Genomic DNA, 25,000 nt, shown 5'->3' with positions numbered 1-25,000 from the left:
CTTTTTATCACCTGCGGCTCAAATGGGTTTGATCTTTTAGTCACCTGGAGATCCATGCTTTTATCTCTGCACGTCTTGACTTCTGTAATGCACTGGGATCAGCCAAGCTAACAAGCTAACTAGCTAACAAGATTCCACATGAAGACTCTTCCTCCTCATGAAGACTCTTCCTCCACATGAAGACTCTTCCTCCACATGAAGACTCTTCCTCCACATGAAGACTCTTCCTCCACATGAAGACTCTTCCTCCTCATGAAGACTCTTCCTCCACATGAAGACTCTTCCTCCTCATAAAGACTCTTCCTCCACATGAAGACTCTTCCTCCTCATAAAGACTCTTCCTCCACATGAAGACTCTTCCTCCACATGAAGACTCTTCCTCCACATGAAGACTCTTCCTCCACATGAAGACTCTTCCTCCACATAAAGACTCTTCCTCCACATGAAGACTCTTCCTCCACATGAAGACTCTTCCTCCACATGAAGACTCTTCCTCCTCATGAAGACTCTTCCTCCACATGAAGACTCTTCCTCCTCATGAAGACTCTTCCTCCTCATGAAGACTCTTCCTCCACATGAAGACTCTTCCTCCTCATGAAGACTCTTCCTCCTCATAAAGACTCTTCCTCCACATAAAGACTCTTCCTCCACATGAAGACTCTTCCTCCTCATGAAGACTCTTCCTCCTCATGAAGACTCTTCCTCCTCATAAAGACTCTTCCTCCTCATAAAGACTCTTCCTCCACATAAAGACTCTTCCTCCACATGAAGACTCTTCCTCCACATGAAGACTCTTCCTCCACATGAAGACTCTTCCTCCTCATGAAGACTCTTCCTCCACATGAAGACTCTTCCTCCTCATAAAGACTCTTCCTCCACATAAAGACTCTTCCTCCTCATAAAGACTCTTCCTCCACATAAAGACTCTTCCTCCACATAAAGACTCTTCCTCCACATAAAGACTCTTCCTCCACATAAAGACTCTTCCTCCACATAGACTCTTCCTCCACATGAAGACTCTTCCTCCACATGAAGACTCTTCCTCCTCATAAAGACTCTTCCTCCTCATGAAGACTCTTCCTCCACATGAAGACTCTTCCTCCACATGAAGACTCTTCCTCCTCATGAAGACTCTTCCTCCACATGAAGACTCTTCCTCCACATGAAGACTCTTCCTCCTCATAAAGACTCTTCCTCCTCATGAAGACTCTTCCTCCACATGAAGACTCTTCCTCCACATGAAGACTCTTCCTCCTCATGAAGACTCTTCCTCCACATGAAGACTCTTCCTCCACATGAAGACTCTTCCTCCTCATAAAGACTCTTCCTCCACATGAAGACTCTTCCTCCTCATAAAGACTCTTCCTCCACATGAAGACTCTTCCTCCTCATAAAGACTCTTCCTCCACATGAAGACTCTTCCTCCTCATGAAGACTCTTCCTCCACATGAAGACTCTTCCTCCACATGAAGACTCTTCCTCCACATGAAGACTCTTCCTCCTCATGAAGACTCTTCCTCCACATGAAGACTCTTCCTCCACATGAAGACTCTTCCTCCTCATAAAGACTCTTCCTCCACATGAAGACTCTTCCTCCTCATAAAGACTCTTCCTCCACATGAAGACTCTTCCTCCACATGAAGACTCTTCCTCCTCATAAAGACTCTTCCTCCACATGAAGACTCTTCCTCCTCATAAAGACTCTTCCTCCACATGAAGACTCTTCCTCCTCATGAAGACTCTTCCTCCACATGAAGACTCTTCCTCCACATGAAGACTCTTCCTCCACATGAAGACTCTTCCTCCACATGAAGACTCTTCCTCCTCATGAAGACTCTTCCTCCACATGAAGACTCTTCCTCCACATGAAGACTCTTCCTCCACATGAAGACTCTTCCTCCACATGAAGACTCTTCCTCCACATGAAGACTCTTCCTCCACATAAAGACTCTTCCTCCTCATGAAGACTCTTCCTCCACATGAAGACTCTTCCTCCTCATAAAGACTCTTCCTCCACATGAAGACTCTTCCTCCTCATAAAGACTCTTCCTAGTAATAGGTAGTTTATCCCCCAAAACAGAAGGGAGATTGGGGTTTTGAGCAAACACAAGCTGGTGCGGCTATAGCAGCTGTCAATCCCCTCTCACCCCTCCTCACCCGCCCCTCTCACCCCTCCTCACCTGCACCTGCCCCTCTCGCCCCTCCTCACCCGCCCCTCCTCACCTGCCCCCCTCACCCCTCCTCACCTGCCCCTCTCACCTGCCCCTCACACCCCTCCTCACCTGCCCCCCTCACCCCTCACCTGCCCCTCTCACCCGCCCCTCTCACCCCTCTCACGCCCCTCACACGCCCCCCTCCTCCTGGCCGTCCTCCTGAACTGCGTCTGTAACTCACTTTTCAAGTCTCATCTCAAGACACATTTGACACAAAGTTCTTTAACGCATATAATTTTAACTGACGTTTCATTGTATGATTGTTTCTATTGTCTCTGAAGCACTGTGCCCCCCAGGCTGTGGGAAAGTGCTATACTAATAAACTTTGATTGATTGAAACATGTTAATGCTGACATTTTATGATAAGGAACTTAGCAATTAGTTGCGCCATAAAGTATCTGACCAATAAGATTGTAACATTTTATTGTAACTTTTTATCATTCTAAAATTGCATTCTTAAAGCATTTTTTATAAGTCAGTGTTTGGCACCAGAGCCTTTGAGCAGCTGTATCAGGAAACTGCAGCGCTGCAGGTCAACCCGAGCACGCACAAGACTCTCTGAGAGCTGCTCCCGTCCAAAAATATATAAACCAAATCTTGTATTTGCAGCAGCACTTCATTCATGTTTCTCTCTGTGTTGTACCCGACTCTGTCAATGTCATACTGTCCTAGTGCTGAATAATGCTGCCGTCATGTGGATCTCATTCATGAAATGTTTGCAATTTACATTAGACACTTTAGTGGTTCAGGAACACAAACATGGAGCCTCCTCAAATATTGGTATCATTTATTTGTAATGAAGCACATTCCTGCAAAACACCAAGAGAGACTGGTCATGTTCCACCATCACTCAATCCATACGGATTTTCATACAAAGAGAACAGGTCTAGGGAGGACGCCATGGAGCCCCACACACTCCCGGAGCCCCACACACTCCCGGAGCCCCACACACTCCCGGAGCCCCACACACTCCCGGAGCCCCACACACTCCCGGAGCCCCACACACTCCCGGAGCCCCACACACTCCCGGAGCCCCACACACTCCCGGAGCCCCACACACTCCCGGAGCCCCACACACTCCCGGAGCCCCACACACTCCCGGAGCCCCACACACTCCCGGAGCCCCACACACTCCCGGAGCCCCACACACTCCCGGAGCCCCTTGAGCAGAAGAACACCTACACCCCTCTTTGTGGAGTCCAGTCAGGCGCTCAACACCATCCGGTCGTACAAGCTACACCACCTTGGACTAAACACCACACAAGTGTCAGAGTGGACTAGCACACCAGGGTCCCCCCAAGGGTGTGTGCTGAGCCCCCTGCTCTATACTCTGCTTACACTGCTCTAAACTCATTGTTAAATTAGTTGACGACACCACAGAACTCAAACTTATTTACGACAATAATGAAGAAGACTCAAGGTGCAACATCTGGTGCCACTGCAATGACCCTGTCCAGAACACCAAGACCAAGGAGATTATTGTGGGAGACATGGACTACACAACCATAAGCCGCTCTCTAGTGGCCTGAAGGTGGTGGAGGTGGTGGAGGTGGTGACCAACTTTAAGTTCCTGGAGGTGGAGGAGACTGAGGACCTGTCCTGGGGCAGGCGCACTGCATCAGCTGTGGGACAGGCCCAACAATGCCTCTATCACCTGAGGAAAGTGAGGAGCACCAACATCCTGCACCACCCAGGACGCTGCCGGACACCACCCAGGACGCTGCCGGACACCACCCAGGACGCTGCAGGACACCACCCAGGACACCACCCAGGACACCACCCAGGACGCTCTCTGCCTCCCTGCCCACCTCTGCCCCCCTGCCCCTCTGCCCTCTCTGCCCCTCTCTGCCCTCTCTGCCCCTCTGCCCTCTCTGCCCCCCTGCCCTCTCTGCCCCTCTGCCCTCTCTGCCCCCCTGCCCTCTCTGCCCCCCTGCCCTCTCTGCCCCTCTGCCCTCTCTGCCCCTCTGCCCCCTCTGCCCCTCTGCCCTCTCTGCCCCGCTGCCCTCTCTGCCCTCTCTGCCCTCCTGCCCCTCTGCCCTCTCTGCCCTCTCTGCCCTCTCTGCCCTCTCTGCCCTCCTGCCCTCTCTGCCCCCCCCCTGCCCTCTCTGCCCTCTCTGCCCCCCTGCCCTCTCTGCCCCCCTGCCCTCTCTGCCCTCTCTGCCCTCTCTGCCCCCCTGCCCTCTCTGCCCCCCTGCCCTCTCTGCCCTCTCTGCCCTCCTGCCCTCTCTGCCCTCTCTGCCCCCCTGCCCTCTCTGCCCTCTCTGCCCCCCTGCCCTCTCTGCCCCCCTGCCCTCTCTGCCCTCTCTGCCCTCCTGCCCTCTCTGCCCTCTCTGCCCCCCTGCCCTCTCTGCCCTCTCTGCCCCCCTGCCCTCTCTGCCCTCTCTGCCCCCCTGCCCTCTCTGCCCCCCTGCCCTCTCTGCCCTCTCTGCCCTCTCTGCCCCCTCTGCCCCCTCTGCCCTCTCTGCCCTCTCTGCCCTCTCTGCCCCCCTGCCCTCCCTGCCCTCTCTGCCCTCTCTGCCCCCCTGCCCTCCTGCCCTCTCTGCCCTCTCTGCCCTCTCTGCCCTCTCTGCCCTCTCTGCCCTCTCTGCCCCCCTGCCCTCTCTGCCCCCCTGCCCTCCTGCCCTCTCTGCCCTCTCTGCCCTCTCTGCCCCCCTGCCCTCTCTGCCCCCCTGCCCTCTCTGCCCTCCTGCCCTCTCTGCCCTCTCTGCCCTCTCTGCCCTCTCTGCCCTCTCTGCCCTCTCTGCCCTCCTGCCCTCTCTGCCATGGACAATAACCATACAATACCACTTCTCATTTGCATATGTTTTCAAATGCTTGGCACTGGGTTCATCGTCATGTTTCGTGGACTGGGAGTTATTCATTTCTCATGTAATGTCATGATACTAACATTTCAAACTTCATTTCAATACAAAAGATTAGACTCGACGTGTGATATTAATCATAATAGTGTCATTCCAACCCAAAGTAACAGCCCAGTCCTGACTCTGGCACCAGCAGGAGGCCGGTCCATGTTTAGTCCTGACTCTGGCACCAGCAGGAGGCCGGTCCATGTTTAGTCCTGACTCTGGCACCAGCAGGAGGCCGGTCCATGTTTATAGTCCTGACTCTGGCACCAGCAGGAGGCCGGTCCATGTTTAGTCCTGACTCTGGCACCAGCAGGAGGCCGCTCCATGTTTAGTCCTGACTCTGGCACCAGCAGGAGGCCGGTCCATGTTTATAGTCCTGACTCTGGCACCAGCAGGAGGCCGGTCCATGTTTAGTCCTGACTCTGGCACCAGCAGGAGGCCAGTCCATGTTTAGTCCTGACTCTGGCACCAGCAGGAGGCCGGTCCATGTTTAGTCCTGACTCTGGCACCAGCAGGAGGCCAGTCCATGTTTAGTCCTGACTCTGGCACCAGCAGGAGGCCGGTCCATGTTTAGTCCTGACTCTGGCACCAGCAGGAGGCCGGTCCATGTTTAGTCCTGACTCTGGCACCAGCAGGAGGCCGCTCCATGTTTAGTCCTGACTCTGGCACCAGCAGGAGGCCGCTCCATGTTTAGTCCTGACTCTGGCACCAGCAGGAGGAGTTCAGCTAGAGAAAGTTTTACAATTATGATATGAATTCGAATTTTTGTCCAATATTTTCATTCATGTGGTGTTCCAGCTCAAGTATTTTAAAACTGTTCAGGAAAGGTCACCTTTATCTCGTTAATGTGATTTATTTGTATCAATACTTTGTACAATTTCTATACTATTTGATGTGATACTTTTGACGAGCCCATTCCCATGTTTGACTCGTGTGACTGTGTCTGGTCCTGAGGCGGATTCACTGGCTGCTGCAGATGTTTTAAAGTTACACAATAATAGAGTCAAAAATAACATTCGTATGGCCATATGAATGTGGCTCTTTTCTAAGGATTACTACATGGATGGTTAGCAACAGGTGAAGGTTTTAGGTTGAAGAGGGAAAGGTTTATGCACCAGACATTGGGGAGAAACACATATTTAAATGTCCTGCAGCAGTCGCCATGTTTTACTGCAAAGACTCCAGAAAGAAGATTAAGAGAGAGAAGTGTACATTTTGTGTGGGTCTACAGTATGGAAGAGGGGAAAGACTATTACCTGGATGGTTCTCCTGCCGGTCGTGCTCCTCGTGCCACTGCATTGTGCAGTGGTAGCTTAGCATCACTTCCCACAATGCCTTGCAGAGGTCGGTCAAACAGGGAATGTAACTGTCCAGAGTAATGTGCTGTGAAAAAAGAACAAAACAAGAACAAAATCAGAATTCAAGTCACACAAAAAAATGAAGAACTTGCCATTTTAGCAGCAAAATAAATAAGTGAAAAGCTCTTTTTATCGGGCCATTTATGTCGTAACTCATTTCATTTTATCATTCAGAAAATGTGATTTTATAAACTTGAACAATGCTTAACTGTTAGACAATGTGAATGTTATTTGGTCATTTTCAAATCAGTTCTTCTCAAAAATTGCAGGAGTAAAATGTGACATTGTGGCATCGTCTGCGCTCCGACCGAGGTGAAGAGAAGCACAACGGAAAATCTGCTTCACAAAGGTTCAATTTAGACGAGGAGCAGATGAAAAGGCTCCAAACACTGAAGCGAACATGCTGTGGCAGGTCCGGGACAGGTCCTGGACAGGTGCATCTTGAGCCTCTGCTGGACATATTAGACTGAACATTTTACAGAACAGCAGCAGCCGCACTGTGCGAGTGGTCAGGAGGAGACCGCCCACATCATGACATCACATCCTGTATGTAGATTAGAAAAACAAATGCCTCTTGTAAACAGAGTAAAAATGTTCACAAGTCATTTTTAAATACTTCATTAACATTTCTTTAAGTACTAGATATTTTCTGTGCAAAACCTTTTAGCTGTAGCTTAGTGGCTATTTTTTGTTAAATATAAATAAATAGTATGTTTAGACTTATACACATGTAATAGTGTGTTTAGACTTATACACCATGTAATAGTGTGTTTAGACTTATACACCATGTAATAGTGTGTTTAGACTTATACACATGTAATAGTGTGTTTAGACTTATACACCATGTAATAGTGTGTTTAGACTTATACACATGTAATAGTGTGTTTAGACTTATACACCATGTAATAGTGTGTTTAGACTTATACACATGTAATAGTATGTTTAGACTTATACACATGTAATAGTGTGTTTAGACTTATACACCATGTAATAGTGTGTTTAGACTTATACACCATGTAATAGTATGTTTAGACTTATACACATGTAATAGTGTGTTTAGACTTATACACATGTAATAGTGTGTTTAGACTTATACACCATGTAATAGTGTGTTTAGACTTATACACATGTAATAGTGTGTTTAGACTTATACACATGTAATAGTGTGTTTAGACTTATACACCATGTAATAGTATGTTTAGACTTATACACCATGTAATAGTGTGTTTAGACTTATACACCATGTAATAGTGTGTTTAGACTTATACACCATGTAATAGTGTGTTTAGACTTATACACCATGTAATAGTGTGTTTAGACTTATACACATGTAATAGTGTGTTTAGACTTATACACCATGTAATAGTGTGTTTAGACTTATACACATGTAATAGTGTGTTTATGGTACATTGGAAATAATGAAGGTACATTCAAACATCCTTGGAGGAAAATGCGACCCCATATGAGGCACATTTATCATCCCTTTAAAGGGTTTTGGGGAGAACACTGGGGGGTATTTTAAGGGCTACTTTCTACCACTGCTGTTCACTGCTGTGCACCACATCCAGGGACGTTTCCAACAAGCACACTCTGGGGGGACAAACAGGAAACTTATCTTATGTAGTAATTACATTTATATAATAACATTAGCAGTCTAACAACAGTAAAAATAATTTTGTCATTTAAAGTTGTAATAGCATTGGCTTATACCTGAACGTCTGTGTTTTTCATATACAGGTATATATTTGATGTCATTGATAGTAAACGTTAGGCCAAAAACTCATTCAAGTTAATATATGTGTCCTTGAATCATGACATTATGTAAAACTAATTAGTGAGCACTCATTTTCATTCAGGCTTGCTCGTCTGCAGCAGGCGTCGCAGCGCTCAGTAGGGGGCCGACACCTTATGAACAGTCTTAATGAGCTGCAGATGAACTTTTGATTACACTTATGTAAGGAGAAGTGTGTGCAGCAGAAAACATGGATGCACTTAAAGGTAGAGGAGGGAAGAAGAAGTGTGTGTTCCCAAGGCTACAGTAAACTCACAACAGGGAGGTCCTGCTCCATTCTCTGAAGTACCAACACCAACGGGATCAGAGGGTCACAACCTGCTGCAGAACTCCAGCTCCAAAGTGAAGCTCGGACATGCAGCAATAAAGCGCCGGCATATACTGGATTCAGGCTGAACCATGAGAATATCAAACAAGACATTTTTATGACAAGCATTGAGACTGCAACACAAGGATTTAAACATGTCCATCAGACAAAGGACAGATTAATACCAAATCCCATGTGTTTCCAGAGCTACAAGGTTAGCAGCTGTCACACAGAATGAGACAGGATATTTTGTTGTTTGTTATTGTAATAAGTCAACTGGATGTGGGCAACCTTAAAGGACACGTTTGTCTTTTCAACATGCTCTTATGCCTTTGCTTTGGCATTGCATGTTTTAGAACGTAAAATAATCTATGTACTGAGAAAAACACAGTGCAGCATGCATATCATGTTCTTGTTGCACCTGAATACAAGCATTGACCTGTTCAGCAGGGCATGTAAGGTTACAGAGGATTCCGGTCCTTGCAGCAGCACAGGCAGTGAACTCAGCAGGCCGCTGCCCCCACACAGTGACCAGAGACACCAGAGAGACCGGTCACACTGAAGCAGTGCGACAGAGTGACCTTTAACCCTGCGGAGCATGTCCACCATCAGTCAAACAGAGCGAGCTTCTCTTAATGCTCACACACTGGACTGTCACAGGCACAAACTAATGATGCACCAAGTGAACACAAGGGGGCAGTGTTCAGACACATCACTCACAGCTCTGACCATCTCATCAGAGCCAAAGGTCAGGTCTTCAACCAGAACTGTAAAGTAGGAGAATCAGCAGCAACAGAAAGTGATTGGGGTCTAAACATCTGCCTTTATAAAGACTCAGAGATCAAAAGTTATTCAACACTCTGACCTCACTCTAAAACACTCTGACCTCACTCTAAAACACTCTGACCTCACTCTAAAACACTCTGACCTCACTCTAAAACACTCTGACCTCACTCTAAAACACTCTGACCTCCCTCTAAAACACTCTGACCTCACTCTAAAACACTCTGACCTCACTCTAAAACACTCTGACCTCACTCTAAAACACTCTGACCTCACTCTAAAACACTCTGACCTCCGACCTCCCTCAAAAACACTGACCTCACTCTAAAACACTGACCTCCGACCTCCCTCTAAAACACTCTGACCTCCCTCTGAAACACTCTGACCTCACTCTAAAACACTCTGACCTCACTCTAAAACACTCTGACCTCACTCTAAAACACTCTGACCTCACTCTAAAACACTCTGACCTCCCTCTAAAACACTCTGACCTCACTCTAAAACACTCTGACCTCCCTCTAAAACACTCTGACCTCACTCTAAAACACTCTGACCTCACTCTAAAACACTCTGACCTCCGACCTCCCTCAAAAACACTGACCTCACTCTAAAACACTGACCTCCGACCTCCCTCTAAAACACTCTGACCTCCCTCTGAAACACTCTGACCTCACTCTAAAACACTCTGACCTCACTCTAAAACACTCTGACCTCACTCTAAAACACTCTGACCTCACTCTAAAACACTCTGACCTCACTCTAAAACACTCTGACCTCACTCTAAAACACTCTGACCTCACTCTAAAACACTCTGACCTCACTCTAAAACACTCTGACCTCACTCTAAAACACTCTGACCTCCGACCTCCCTCAAAAACACTGACCTCACTCTAAAACACTCTGACCTCCGACCTCCCTCTGAAACACTCTGACCTCACTCTAAAACACTCTGACCTCACTCTAAAACACTCTGACCTCCGACCTCCCTCAAAAACACTGACCTCACTCTAAAACACTCTGACCTCCCTCTAAAACACTCTGACCTCCGACCTCCCTCTAAAACACTCTGACCTCACTCTAAAACACTGACCTCCGACCTCCCTCTAAAACACTGACCTCACTCTAAAACACTCTGACCTCCGACCTCCCTCTAAAACACTGACCTCCGACCTCCCTCTAAAACACTCTGACCTCACTCTAAAACACTGACCTCACTCTAAAACACTCTGACCTCCGACCGCCCTCTAAAACACTCTGACCTCACTCTGAATTACTCTGACCTCCCTCTAAAACACTCTGACCTCCCTCTAAAACACTCTGACCTCACTCTAAAACACTCTGACCTCACTCTAAAACACTGACCTCCGACCTCCCTCTGAAACACTCTGACCTCCCTCTAAAACACTCTGACCTCACTTTAAAACACTCCGACCTCCGACCTCCCTCTAAAACACTGACCTCACTCTAAAACACTGACCTCCGACCTCCCTCTAAAACACTCTGACCTCACTCTAAAACACTGACCTCACTCTAAAACACTCTGACCTCCGACCTCACTTTAAAACACTCTGACCTCCCTCTAAAACACTCTGACCTCCCTCTAAAACACTCTGACCTCCCTCTAAAACACTCTGACCTCACTCTAAAACACTGACCTCCGACCTCCCTCTGAAACACTCTGACCTCCCTCTAAAACACTCTGACCTCACTTTAAAACACTCTGACCTCCCTCTAAAACACTCTGACCTCCCTCTAAAACACTCTGACCTCACTCTAAAACACTCTGACCTCCGACCTCCCTCAAAAACACTGACCTCACTCTAAAACACTCTGACCTCCGACCTCCCTCTAAAACACTCTGACCTCCCTCTAAAACACTCTGACCTCACTCTAAAACACTCTGACCTCCCTCTAAAACACTCTGACCTCACTCTAAAACACTCTGACCTCCCTCTAAAACACTCTGACCTCCCTCTAAAACACTCTGACCTCACTCTAAAACACTCTGACCTCCGACCTCCCTCTAAAACACTCTGACCTTACTCTAAAACACTCTGACCTCCGACCTCCCTCTAAAACACTCTGACCTCACTCTAAAACACTCTGACCTCACTCTAAAACACTCTGACCTCCGACCTCCCTCTAAAACACTCTGACCTCCCTCTGAAACACTCTGACCTCAGTCTAAAACACTCTGACCTCACTCTAAAACACTCTGACCTCACTCTAAAACACTCTGACCTCACTCTTAAAAACTCTGACCTCACTCTAAAACACTCTGACCTCACTCTAAAACACTCTGACCTCCGACCTCCCTCAAAAACACTGACCTCACTCTAAAACACTCTGACCTCACTCTAAAACACTCTGACCTCCGACCTCCCTCAAAAACACTGACCTCACTCTAAAACACTCTGACCTCCCTCTGACCTCACTCTAAAACACTCTGACCTCACTCTAAAACACTCTGACCTCACTCTAAAACACTCTGACCTCCGACCTCCCTCAAAAACACTGACCTCACTCTAAAACACTCTGACCTCCCTCTGACCTCACTCTAAAACACTCTGACCTCACTCTAAAACACTCTGACCTCACTCTAAAACACTCTGACCTCCGACCTCCCTCAAAAACACTGACCTCACTCTAAAACACTCTGACCTCCCTCTAAAACACTCTGACCTCCGACCTCCCTCTAAAACACTGACCTCCGACCTCCCTCTAAAACACTGACCTCCGACCTCCCTCTAAAACACTCTGACCTCACTCTAAAACACTCTGACCTCACTCTAAAACACTCTGACCTCCGACCGCCCTCTAAAACACTCTGACCTCACTCTGAATTACTCTGACCTCACTCTAAAACACTCTGACCTCACTCTAAAACACTCTGACCTCCGACCTCCCTCTAAAACACTCTGACCTCACTCTAAAACACTCTGACCTCCCTCTAAAACACTCTGACCTCACTCTAAAACACTGACCTCCGACCTCCCTCTGAAACACTCTGACCTCACTCTAAAACACTCTGACCTCACTCTAAAACACTCTGACCTCACTCTAAAACACTCTGACCTCCCTCTAAAACACTCTGACCTCCCTCTAAAACACTCTGACCTCCCTCTAAAACACTCTGACCTCCCTCTAAAACACTCTGACCTCACTCTAAAACACTCTGACCTCCGACCTCCCTCAAAAACACTGACCTCACTCTAAAACACTCTGACCTCACTCTAAAACACTCTGACCTCCGACCTCACTTTAAAACACTCTGACCTCCCTCTAAAACACTCTGACCTCCCTCTAAAACACTCTGACCTCCCTCTAAAACACTCTGACCTCACTCTAAAACACTGACCTCCGACCTCCCTCTGAAACACTCTGACCTCCCTCTAAAACACTCTGACCTCACTTTAAAACACTCTGACCTCCCTCTAAAACACTCTGACCTCCCTCTAAAACACTCTGACCTCCCTCTAAAACACTCTGACCTCACTCTAAAACACTCTGACCTCCGACCTCCCTCAAAAACACTGACCTCACTCTAAAACACTCTGACCTCCGACCTCCCTCTAAAACACTCTGACCTCACTCTAAAACACTGACCTCCGACCTCCCTCTAAAACACTCTGACCTCCCTCTAAAACACTCTGACCTCACTCTAAAACACTCTGACCTCCGACCTCCCTCTAAAACACTCTGACCTTACTCTAAAACACTCTGACCTCCGACCTCCCTCTAAAACACTCTGACCTCACTCTAAAACACTCTGACCTCACTCTAAAACACTCTGACCTCCGACCTCCCTCTAAAACACTCTGACCTCCCTCTGAAACACTCTGACCTCAGTCTAAAACACTCTGACCTCACTCTAAAACACTCTGACCTCACTCTAAAACACTCTGACCTCACTCTTAAAAACTCTGACCTCACTCTAAAACACTCTGACCTCACTCTAAAACACTCTGACCTCCGACCTCCCTCAAAAACACTGACCTCACTCTAAAACACTCTGACCTCACTCTAAAACACTCTGACCTCCGACCTCCCTCAAAAACACTGACCTCACTCTAAAACACTCTGACCTCCCTCTGACCTCACTCTAAAACACTCTGACCTCACTCTAAAACACTCTGACCTCACTCTAAAACACTCTGACCTCCGACCTCCCTCAAAAACACTGACCTCACTCTAAAACACTCTGACCTCCCTCTGACCTCACTCTAAAACACTCTGACCTCACTCTAAAACACTCTGACCTCACTCTAAAACACTCTGACCTCCGACCTCCCTCAAAAACACTGACCTCACTCTAAAACACTCTGACCTCCCTCTAAAACACTCTGACCTCCGACCTCCCTCTAAAACACTCTGACCTCCCTCTAAAACACTGACCTCCGACCGCCCTCTAAAACACTCTGACCTCACTCTGAATTACTCTGACCTCACTCTAAAACACTCTGACCTCACTCTAAAACACTCTGACCTCCGACCTCCCTCTAAAACACTCTGACCTCACTCTAAAACACTCTGACCTCCCTCTAAAACACTCTGACCTCACTCTAAAACACTGACCTCCGACCTCCCTCTGAAACACTCTGACCTCACTCTAAAACACTCTGACCTCACTCTAAAACACTCTGACCTCACTCTAAAACACTCTGACCTCCCTCTAAAACACTCTGACCTCCCTCTAAAACACTCTGACCTCCCTCTAAAACACTCTGACCTCCCTCTAAAACACTCTGACCTCACTCTAAAACACTCTGACCTCCGACCTCCCTCAAAAACACTGACCTCACTCTAAAACACTCTGACCTCACTCTAAAACACTCTGACCTCACTCTAAAACACTCTGACCTCCGACCTCCCTCAAAAACACTGACCTCACTCTAAAACACTCTGACCTCCCTCTAAAACACTCTGACCTCCGACCTCCCTCTAAAACACTCTGACCTCACTCTAAAACACTGACCTCCGACCTCCCTCTAAAACACTCTGACCTCCCTCTAAAACACTCTGACCTCACTCTAAAACACTCTGACCTCCGACCTCCCTCTAAAACACTCTGACCTTACTCTAAAACACTCTGACCTCCGACCTCCCTCTAAAACACTCTGACCTTACTCTAAAACACTCTGACCTCCGACCTCCCTCTAACACTCTGACCTCACTCTAAAACACTCTGACCTCCCTCTAAAACACTCTGACCTCCCTCTAAAACACTCTGACCTCCCTCTAAAACACTCTGACCTCACTCTAAAACACTCTGACCTCCGACCTCCCTCTAAAACACTCTGACCTCACTCTAAAACACTCTGACCTCACTCTAAAACACTCTGACCTCACTCTAAAACACTCTGACCTCCCTCTAAAACACTCTGACCTCACTCTAAAACACTCTGACCTCCGACCTCCCTCTAAAACACTCTGACCTCACTCTAAAACACTCTGACCTCACTCTAAAACACTCTGACCTCACTCTAAAACACTCTGACCTCCCTCTAAAACACTCTGACCTCACTCTAAAACACTCTGACCTCACTCTAAAACACTCTGACCTCCCTCTAAAACACTCTGACCTCACTCTAAAACACTCTGACCTCACTCTAAAACACTCTGACCTCCCTCTAAAACACTCTGACCTCACTCTAAAACACTCTGACCTCACACACCTTGTCTCTTTCACACGCCGGTACAGTCAGAAGAGCAGAGTTACCGTGCACAGGTCCTTGTACTGCATCTTCTGGAACTTGGTGTCTGCGTTCCCGGCGCACAGCTCCACGTAGCCCAGCACCACCTGGAACACGGTGTTGTGGATGGCCTGGGTGAAGTGCATGTGCAGCTGGTCCATCGCCATCTGACCGCACAGGAACAACACGTCACACATTAGACTTCACAGCGTCACAGGAAGAACATGTCAAAGTTACAGTCGTCCTGACCAAGCCTAACACGAGTTCTGGAGAAGGGTCCCGGGTGCTGCTCCTGAGGAGAGGCCCCAGCAGCATTGAACGATGGGTCGAATGCAGAAGAACATTTTACCTACAGGGTCCATAAAGGGTAACTTAACATTTAATACTTCCGTCTTACAGTAAGAACTTTTGATCAGTCTCTAGGCCTTTCTAGGTATTATTTCCCCATGTTTGTTTTTAGTGGCACTGATTAAAGGTCTGTGCCGTTTATGTTCAGGAAATAAATATTGAAAGCAATATTACTTGTTCTTAATAAGACAAAATAGAAAAAAAGATGTTGAATAATAAACAAATAACTCCATATTTTCTCCATGAACAGAACTTGTGTCCAAGGGTTAGGGGTCAGGTATAAGGTCAGATCTTTTTATCTTACACACAGAGAGATTAGTTGGTTTGGTTTACCTTTATTTGACCAGGAGAGGGCCATTGAGATGAAAAAAAATTATAGCTTTTCTTTTATAGCTAAAGAGCCCTCGGATCTCTACAAAACACTTGTACTCCTTTAAAATACTCCATGGAGGCGGGCACAGCAGAAGGTGGTGCAGAATGGTGCCCAGGGGCCATGCCGCCCGGGGGCCATGCCGCCCGGGGGCCATGCCGCCCGGGGGCCATGCCGCACGGGGGCCATGCCGCCCGGGGGCCATGCCGCACGGGGGCCATGCCGCACGGGGGCCATGCCGCCCGGGGGCCATGCCGCACGGGGGCCATGCCGCCCGGGGGCCATGCCGCACGGGGGCCATGCCGCACGGGGGCCATGCCGCACGGGGGCCATGCCGCACGGGCCAGAGTATTGGAAAGAATAGCTTCAAAATTCAACCACAAAGTGAAGCCTGTCAGAGCTCTTTGAGGGCGAAAAGCCACTGCTGGACCTACATGGTGGCACCTACATGGTGGCACCTACATGGTGGCACCTACATGGTGGGCCTACATGGTGGCGCCTACATGGTGGGCCTACATGGTGGGCCGGCGTGGTCCACCGTGTACCACCATGTGGTACAAACACGAGAAGATGAGAGACACGGGAAATGTCCTGAAGTCTTGCCGTTTATAGCTTTAATAAACATTTTGGTTTATATAAGAGTTAAATCCGAGGTGTTTTATGAGGTTTCACTTGCTTGTGTGGTACTGACCTGAGTCTTTCCCAGCAGAGAGTAGGCCCTCTGAACCTTTGTGTAGTGCACTACATCAAAGTGCTTACAGGTCTTTGACAGAGCCACGTCCAGCTGCTCCTGTGAGGCACAAACACAGAGAGGTAAAAGAGAGGGTGAGAGAGGAGATGGGAGGAGGGGATCAGTGATGCTAATCTGCCATGTTTGGTGCAGAATACAGAGTGCCTGGGTCAGAGTTCAGCATGTAGGTGAAGAACATGGAGACGCTTCAAAGCAACAATACTTTTTGAAAGAGATATTATGGATACAAGGCATTTCAGAGCTTTTATCATTGTTAATTGTTTTTCCTCTCATCGAGCCTCACAATGTTGTGTTTACAGTGATTAAGAGATCTTTAAACATTATTCTTTTTGATTTGATTAGCCCAACAAGGCCACTTTGTTAAAAGGCAATGGATGTAGGCATGTTTTAAGTGAGTGAAAACATGGTTAAAAAGCTATTAGAAAAATAAAATTTGAACAAAAGTATAGTCTACTTTCAAGGCAACGATGAATCATGACATAATACTTTCTGAGCATCCCAACTATTCAACATGATGACTTAAAAAGCGCATTTTAATTCATCAAATTCATCATTGGATTTATTTAGCTACTTGCATGAAACTCAAAGCGCTTTACAGTGCATTATTTATTCACGCCGCACAGGCTACTTCTATAGCCATAGCTGCAGCTGCCCTAGGGCAGACTGAGACTGCTAATCTGCGCCATGGGGACCCTCGACTCGGCTCATAACTCTCAAAGGCCAGAGTGAGGTTTGCCAACAGTGCACTTCCTGCTTTGGAGAATAACACACTGTTTCAACAATACACTGCATCTGTAATTAGGCAAAACATTTTAAATCTGGTACAGCCCCTTAATAATTGACCTTATTCTGCCCCGCCCACTTTCCCTTTTTTCCCCACGTGATCAGCACTTTTGTTGTAATAGAACTGCCGGTCCAGAAGCCCTTTGGTTTAAATGGAGAGCCAGGGGAAAGTCTCACGGCTGAAGATGCTCTAAAGTAGAGTGATTTGGGTAAAATATCCAATGTTCTCATGACCAACAAGTCATCCAATCCCTGGACGGCCCGAAAACATTTTTTAGTCTGTGTAGAACCTATTTTCTCTGGAGGTCGACAGCTCTGTGTTCACTAATACAACCAGAAGAAGGATTACGTGGTATGACGGGCTCTTCTGACTCATGTCTATTGCGCTCGTGTCCTTCAATTTGTTTTTCAAAATGTTATGAAATTTGGCACAAAATTCTATTTTGTCTTGCCGATAAAAAAAATCAAATCAGACCCGTGTCATATTAAGGGGCGTTCACACGCGCACGCTAACACACTCACACACTCACTTCGATCTGCTCCAGCGTGTCCTGCAGTTTGGAGTTCAGCTCACTGTGAAGCACAGAGTCACAGTTAGAGAGGTTTGGATTCCAGAGGGACAAATATTCAGAGAAGGACAAACAAACAGGGCAGTTTCAGGAGAAGTTATGACCTGAAACTGCCCTGCTTGTGTTTGAGGGCGGGGCTGTACTAGACCACGCCCGATCACGAGGAGTTTTGAGCATTGACCAAGGAGGAAAAAGCCTTGTAATTGAAATGAGAAATTGTGTGAAATTGACATTGGTGCTTCCTCTCATCATTACCTCACTTTATTATTTTAGTAATAGAGTAATCTATTGATTGATTTATTTGATTAATCGAGTAATTTGTTTTTATATTCAGTAAACCATTTCAAAGTATTTTTGTTATAGTTTATAGTAATAAACAAATTACACACAAGGAATTTCTGCTTAAAATAATACATTTTATTCTTAATTTCACATAAGTACGTCCCCAAAACAGTAACATTTCACTTCAGTCCAAAGTGTTCTGGTTGTATATAAAGAATATAAAGGACTGATTCAGTGTCACAGACTGTAACAGTTCCAGTCCCTGGTGAGACCAGTGATGCTGCTGTTGGAGCTGGAACTCTGCATTTACTTTGCAGCGTTGGCTCCGTGTGCCGTTCACTTTAGCCTTCGTATCTTGGCCTCGTCATCACAGACTTTCTGTTTCATACTCGTGGTCCTCTGAGCCGTTTCCATGGATGTATCGCTGTTTAAAGCACAACAGAGAGAGCTTCAACTCACCAGTGTGACTGGGAAGCAGAGGACAGGACAGAACACAGAGGACAGAGGACAGGACAGAACACAGAGGACAGGACAGAGCACAGAGGACAGAGGACAGAGGACAGAGGACAGGACAGAACACAGAGGACAGGACAGAGCACAGAGGACAGAGGACAGAGGACAGAGGACAGGACAGAACACAGAGGACAGGACAGAGCACAGAGGACAGAGGACAGAGGACAGAGCAGAGCACAGAGCAGAGCAGAGCAGAGGACAGAGGACAGAGCACAGAGGACAGAGGACAGAGGACAGAGCAGAGCACAGAGCAGAGCAGAGCAGAGGACAGAGGACAGAGCACAGAGGACAGAGGACAGAGGACAGAGCAGCGCCAGTGTGAAACACGTCCACTGTGACGGGGCGAAAAGACAGAGTAAAGTGAACGGCACATGGAGCTAATGCTGCTAATGATTTCAGAATTACAGCTCAAAACACCGTCCTCTTTCACACTAAACTCTTCCCAGTTTAAAACACGCCGCTCTCTCTGCTGCAGGTCTGAGCAGAACAAGTCCTCAGATTCACAAGTTTGTCTCGTTTGATTAAAAATTTAAATCAAACAAATCATCGAGGCAATAAAATAATGCGATGGTTATTGTCCTGAAAACAGAGACACACATTATATTATGAGAGTCCATGGACACACACAGCGGATCACAAACCAGAGAAGTTACACTGCGCAATTTAAGTCTCTTCGACCGTTTAATTTAAGAAAACTATTGTTGGGCTCAGGATTACATTTGAATGACGTTGTAAATATTAACTACATTTACCAGAAGAGATGTGACTCCAGAACAGCCTCCACCATCACACAGAATACATAATTAACTAATGAAAGGAAGCACTAATTAATCAGCCCCTGGAGGCAGTACATAGGAGGAGGATAAAGATAAAACGACTAAAGTGAAGCGCCAGATAGTATCACAGCTGAAGCGGTACACGAGGCTCTGGGCGGTTCCTCGCCGTATTCTAGAGGGACACGCAAAATGTCCTCACAAGAATCCCAGCATCATGAGTCATATGTGCAGCACATGAACACACACTGAAGGGTTCTATGGTATATATCTGCATACATTAAACAAGCCTGGAATATCCGTGAATGCACTGAAACTCAAATGTGCAGCAGATTGATGCGACCTGCATCTGACCTCAGAACTTTAAATTGCATCTTATTGACTTCAAGAATGTCTAAACTAGATCAATATGTACTCATGAGATATCATAATGCTCTTTCCCTTAGGATACAGTTGTGATTAATGACAATATTGCTGGCATTGTCATGTGAATGGATTTTTTTCCTGCTTGTGTACATTGTGTAATGATGATGCTAAAAGTGTCACAAAGGGAATTTGTGTTTGTTTTCCAGTGAAACTCGTGGTTGGCATCGTGTCTAAGGCTTTTTGGGTCCGTGAACTCAACCTCTGACACGTGGGCCAATTAGTTTTCCAGGTAGGTCCAATTAAAGGAAAAAGTACTAAGCAGGCCACATTGTCAAACAATGGGAAAGACAAAGGTGAAATAGTGGAATGCCTTAGATATTTTACGAAAACAAACATGTGATAATCGTACTATTAAGAGGTTTGTAGCCGATTCAGAGCTCACATGGATTTGTGCAGAAAAAGGCAAAATGAAGAAGGTTTCTGCCAGACAAATACAATATATGAAGAGAGCAGCTGCTAAAATGCCAGTACAAAGCAGTGAACAGGTATTTGAAGCTGCTGGAGCCTCTGGAGTCCAAAGATCATGAAGGAGTAGATCCTCCAGAGGCTGCAGTTCTGCAGAAAGCCTCTGATGGGCCCTTAGCCAAAGCTCACAAGCAGAAACGGCTCCAGTGGCCCCGAAGTACATGAAGACAGTCTTTTTTACATCTGTGTTCTCTCCCAGTCAGAATGTGTCGGCTTACATCAGAATACTTTTAAGTTTTATTACCTTTTGAAAAATCCCATTTGTAACTTAGTTTTCTATTCAGACGTTTAATTCAAATCTTGATCATTTTTGCTTCATTACAAGTCTCTCAATCTCATTTAGAGAATTGTCAAAACCAGAAGCTAATTTTAGTGTCAATCAGCTGATCCTCCAAAACCAGCTTTACTCATTCATATATTTAACAAAGAAGATCCAGGCAGGATTTAAAATGAGATTTCCTCTGAGCAGAGCGTGTTCTTCCTTATGATTGGAGTCAAACAGACTTCAGAATAACTACAGTCTTCACAAAGACACTTTGTCTCCAGAGGGTTCAGGGACAACTTCACTTTTCATTTGTTCAGGCGTTTTTAGAAAATAAGAGGGGTTAATGTTTCGTCAATAAATCTCCAATTTGAAAGTAGATTTGAGAATATGTAATATTCTGTCAAATTGGCTGGTTCCTTCATCAATCTTAAAATATCCTAAAACAAACACTCTCATGCTGTGTGGAATGTTTGAAATCTTTACCCAATTCTTTAATCAATATCAACTTTGAATGTCCCGCTCTTTCATAAGTGGGAGACATGAATAACACTACAGTACTTGGACTAGTAGTAATACTACATAGCTTTTAATTTTGATAATTTATGGATTTAAAATCTTGCTAAAACTAACAAGTTTCTAATCACTTTTTAGAATGTATTGCTCAGTCCAATGATAAGATAAAGCATAAGTGATGCTAAAGATTTAATATAGTCCATGCAGCAACAGAAAAAAACATTTCCTGTAGACATTTTATCCCTTTAAAATGTTTTCTGTCAGCACATGGCATGTTTAGTCTGAATAGTCTTGATAAGAATGAATTACATTTCTTAGCAATTATTTCAATAACGGATCGGTTGTGTATCTTGTAGCGTGAATAAATCAACCAGCTCAAATTCTCAAGTATTTTACAATTCGAGCCGCGTTCCACTGCTTATTCTTCCCCTCAGACCCCAGTTACCGCGGCAGCAACCCAGTTACCGTGGCAGCAACCCAGTTGCCTTCACATTTCTCCATCATTGGGTCTGGTGGTGTCACATGCTTGTCTCCATGGACACGGATAGTTAGGAAAGGCAGTAACCTCTACATCAGGGGCGTCCAAACTTTTTTCACCAAGAGCCACATTTTGAAACTCAAACGGGGCCGAGGGCCACAAACCACTTGACAATGTCGAATTTGTTGAATGACAAAGTGAATCATTCAAAATTTTGCATTTGACGTAATTGCGATGAGCGTCCACCTTTAATTATACCTGGAACATTAATATTAGGTTTGTATAACATGAATATGCCGGAATTTTCCCAATTTCACAGTAAAAAGAACTACTTTTTGTTGTTTGGACCGACACAGCAGGAAGCTGGAGGGCCAACAAAAATTGGTCTAAGGGCCGCATTTGGCCCCCGGGCCCTAGTTTGGACATGCCTGATTTACATGGAGAGGAGCACCATAACACATCTTGAAATGAATGAGATGAACATGGACGACCTTTCTAAAATGGCTGTGGCTGGAGAGCCGCGGCGCGGTCAAATGGCCGCGCAGTTTCAGGGACCGCGGCATTCCCCTTATAGCCTCATGGCTAACCTTAACCTTAACCCGGCACGGTCTAAAACGGCGCTAAAACGCGGTCAAATAGCGCAGCAGTTTCAGGCACAAAAATAACATGGCAGTTTCAGCCGCGCGCCGCGGCTCTGCAGACACTCCCTTCTAAAATAGTCAGTAGTAGAAGACTTTTCAGTACCTGATGCAGCTGTAGTGCTTGAAGGTGCTGGCGGCCTTCTGACACTCCAGACACAGCTGGATGGCTCCGGGATAATCCTCCTCCTGCACATGAAAGCACTGTCACTGTCAAACATGAGGTAACTAAACTATCCCAGAGGAAGTTTCAACATTCTCATTTTACTACACTAAAGTCTCGATATTGTTTGACATTTCTTTCTTCATTACTTTGTGGAATTTGTCATTTGTTGCTCCTCTAGAGTCTGTTACGTCTAATGAAGGTTGAACAAGAGGATTCTAATCGCTGTGACAGATGAAGGTTCCCTCAGAGTGGTTTGCAATCAGGTCAATAACACTATTAAATGCTCATGCTTCACCTTCAATACTAAAAACCATTCCAAGTTCCTTTACCCAGTACACATCTGCCATCTCTGTATGTAGCTGACGCTATTGTCAGTATTCTCAAACATTTTTATTTTCATGGGAGTTTTCTCGCCAACTTGGCTCAGGCATCATTGTGGTTGTTTTGTTATTTATTTGTTTATTTATTTAATTTAAATATTTACCGGTGTAAGTCATCATGTGACCACGGGCGTCGCCCCGGAAGTATAAATAGAGACCGGGAGAGAGAGATAGAGGGAGAGAAGCCGTGAAACAGAACGGTGAAAGAAAAGACTGGCTAGAGAAAAGAAAAAGTGTCTGCCAGAAAACCACTTCACTACCAATGGTCACATGTTGGAGAACACGGTAAATCTGCTTATGTTTGTTTATCTCATACTGTTTTGTAATTCATTATTGCTGATGCATTTTCTGTTTTTGTTTAGTTTTCACGGTGTCATGGTGTCAAAGTGTCAAAGTTTCAAATCTGCAATTAAACCTGACTGGACACAAACATCAGTATGGAGCGTGATGTCCTTTTTTAGACCGAGAAAAACCACGGTAGTTACACTGTATTCACATTCAAAAGCTTGCTGCATTGTGTTAAGATAAGATAAGATATTGTGCATTAGAATGGCTTAAGTCCTAACTCACAGATACAGTTCTGTGTCTGCGTCACTTCTGCCGGGTAATATGCTACACCTCTGCACGTCTAGAGTGCCACAGGGTTCCATCTTTGGGCCTCTACTTTTCCTTCTTTTTTCACAGCTACATGTACCAAGATATTTACTCCAATACATTTTTCAAATCCACATGTAGGCTTTTGTCACTGGTATTCATGCACTGGTGGATAACATTATAGCTGTTGCTGCTATAGACAATACATTAAGAGCGGGCGGCTCAAGTGCCAGGACAGATGACATTACTTTCATTCATTATCAATAGTCACCTCTCAATTACACATTTATTGAAATTGTCTGGTGTAATAATCGTAATTGAAATTAAATGATTTGGAAAGCCCTAGTTTAATGCATGTGTTTTGGCAAAGCTCCCTGGGCGTGGCTTTTCAGTCCATATGTGATGGAGATGTGCTGCGTTTGAAATAAAATTAAATTTATATATATATTTTTTTTTATGAATGCGCAAGCATCAATAATAAGTGTATACCATTTGCACGCAAAAGAGGGGGGGAAGGCAAGCAAATTACATTAAAAGATGTTATCTTATTTTATTTTATTTTTTTCCCCTCTATTCCTTATTAAGAATATGAGAGGTTCTGTCTATAGGTGTTTTGTTTATAAGAGTTTTCTAAAGAGTGTTTTTTTTAATGCTTACTATAAGTTATCTGTTCTCCTACTTCTGTATCTACCATTGCGTGGACAAATAAAGGCCATCTTATCTTATCTTATTGAAGGGCAAATGCTTTTCCTCCTGAGCTAAAATAGCGCCCCCATCTGTTCTCCTGGAAGTATTGAATAGACTCACTTCACCAATCAATAACACACGTTAGTACTCCATGTTATTAAAATACTGACTTGTATTTCTAACGAACATCTAATTATTAGAAACGTGGGTGATGTTGGCAGCTTAGTGCGCACGTCTGTCTGGCTGTGGTCGTAACCATAGAAATAATCTGGACACTTATTTCAGGAACATGTCGAAGAAAAAAGAGGAAAAACACCACAAAGAATCAGGCTAGCAATGCTACACTTAAACGAGCTAGCTCTGTGCCAGCGGCCTCTGCGCACTCAGGCCCAGACACCACGTGCCTAGGCCCTGGCTCAAGTGCCACTGCTGCGCCCAAAATGCGTGATTCAAAATCCAAGAATGACGAACTGGACACACGAGCTGCGGCGGCTCAGGAAGAGGTCTCTGACCTGAGGGACGCCATCTCTACTTTACAAACCAAAGAGCCAAAATTGACAATCTAGGTGCTTGTTTTTTGACAGACAAACTGGACGATCTGGAGAACTGATAACGCAAATGTCATTTGTGGATCATCTGTATTAAAGAGGACACTAAAGGTAAAGATGTGGTTCTGGATCCCCGAATAGCTCAAACTTCCAATAAAAGCTGGGAAAATAAAGATGGATTGAGCACATCACTCCCTGGCACCTAAACCAGCGTCTAAGACCCATTACACTGAAGTGCCATAACTTCAGTGATAAACAGCGTGTCATCCACACGTCTCGCCGTGAGCCATTCCGGATCAACCAAGCCCAAGACTCTTCAACGACCACTCAGCCCAAGTTGTCACAAGTGAAATCCCACCTGAGAGAGAAGAACGTGGAATAAGCTCCAATTTATCTTGCAACGCCGAGGAGAAACGTGAATGGGAACAATAGCATTCACATCAGCGGAAGAGGCGTTAG

At 45.8% G+C, this 25,000-nt stretch overlaps 2 protein-coding genes across 2 annotated transcripts in view; one reads left to right on the top strand and one right to left on the bottom strand.

The window, feature by feature from the left end:
- Window positions 1–25,000, top strand: part of col1a2 (collagen, type I, alpha 2) — a 123,421-nt gene that overhangs the window by 4,430 nt on the left and 93,991 nt on the right. The gene's annotated exons all lie outside the window — the stretch shown is intronic.
- Window positions 1–25,000, bottom strand: part of vps50 (VPS50 EARP/GARPII complex subunit) — a 79,209-nt gene that overhangs the window by 29,574 nt on the left and 24,635 nt on the right. Inside the window, exons 9-13 of the mRNA XM_072447292.1 lie at window positions 22,273–22,355; window positions 17,775–17,817; window positions 16,402–16,500; window positions 15,019–15,159; window positions 6,316–6,442 (exon numbers count right to left, since the gene is read on the bottom strand). Coding sequence (XP_072303393.1) covers window positions 6,316–6,442; window positions 15,019–15,159; window positions 16,402–16,500; window positions 17,775–17,817; window positions 22,273–22,355 — 493 coding nt within the window. The remainder of the gene's footprint in view (window positions 1–6,315; window positions 6,443–15,018; window positions 15,160–16,401; window positions 16,501–17,774; window positions 17,818–22,272; window positions 22,356–25,000) is intronic.

Source organism: Eucyclogobius newberryi, unplaced genomic scaffold, assembly GCF_026437365.1.
Source record: "Eucyclogobius newberryi isolate DKJ021-1_F unplaced genomic scaffold, fEucNew1.0.hap1 SCAF_16, whole genome shotgun sequence".
Taxonomy (NCBI): Eukaryota; Metazoa; Chordata; class Actinopteri; order Gobiiformes; family Gobiidae; genus Eucyclogobius; species Eucyclogobius newberryi.
The sequence above is the reverse complement of the archived record's forward strand: the minus strand, read 5'-3'. Positions and strand labels throughout refer to the sequence as shown.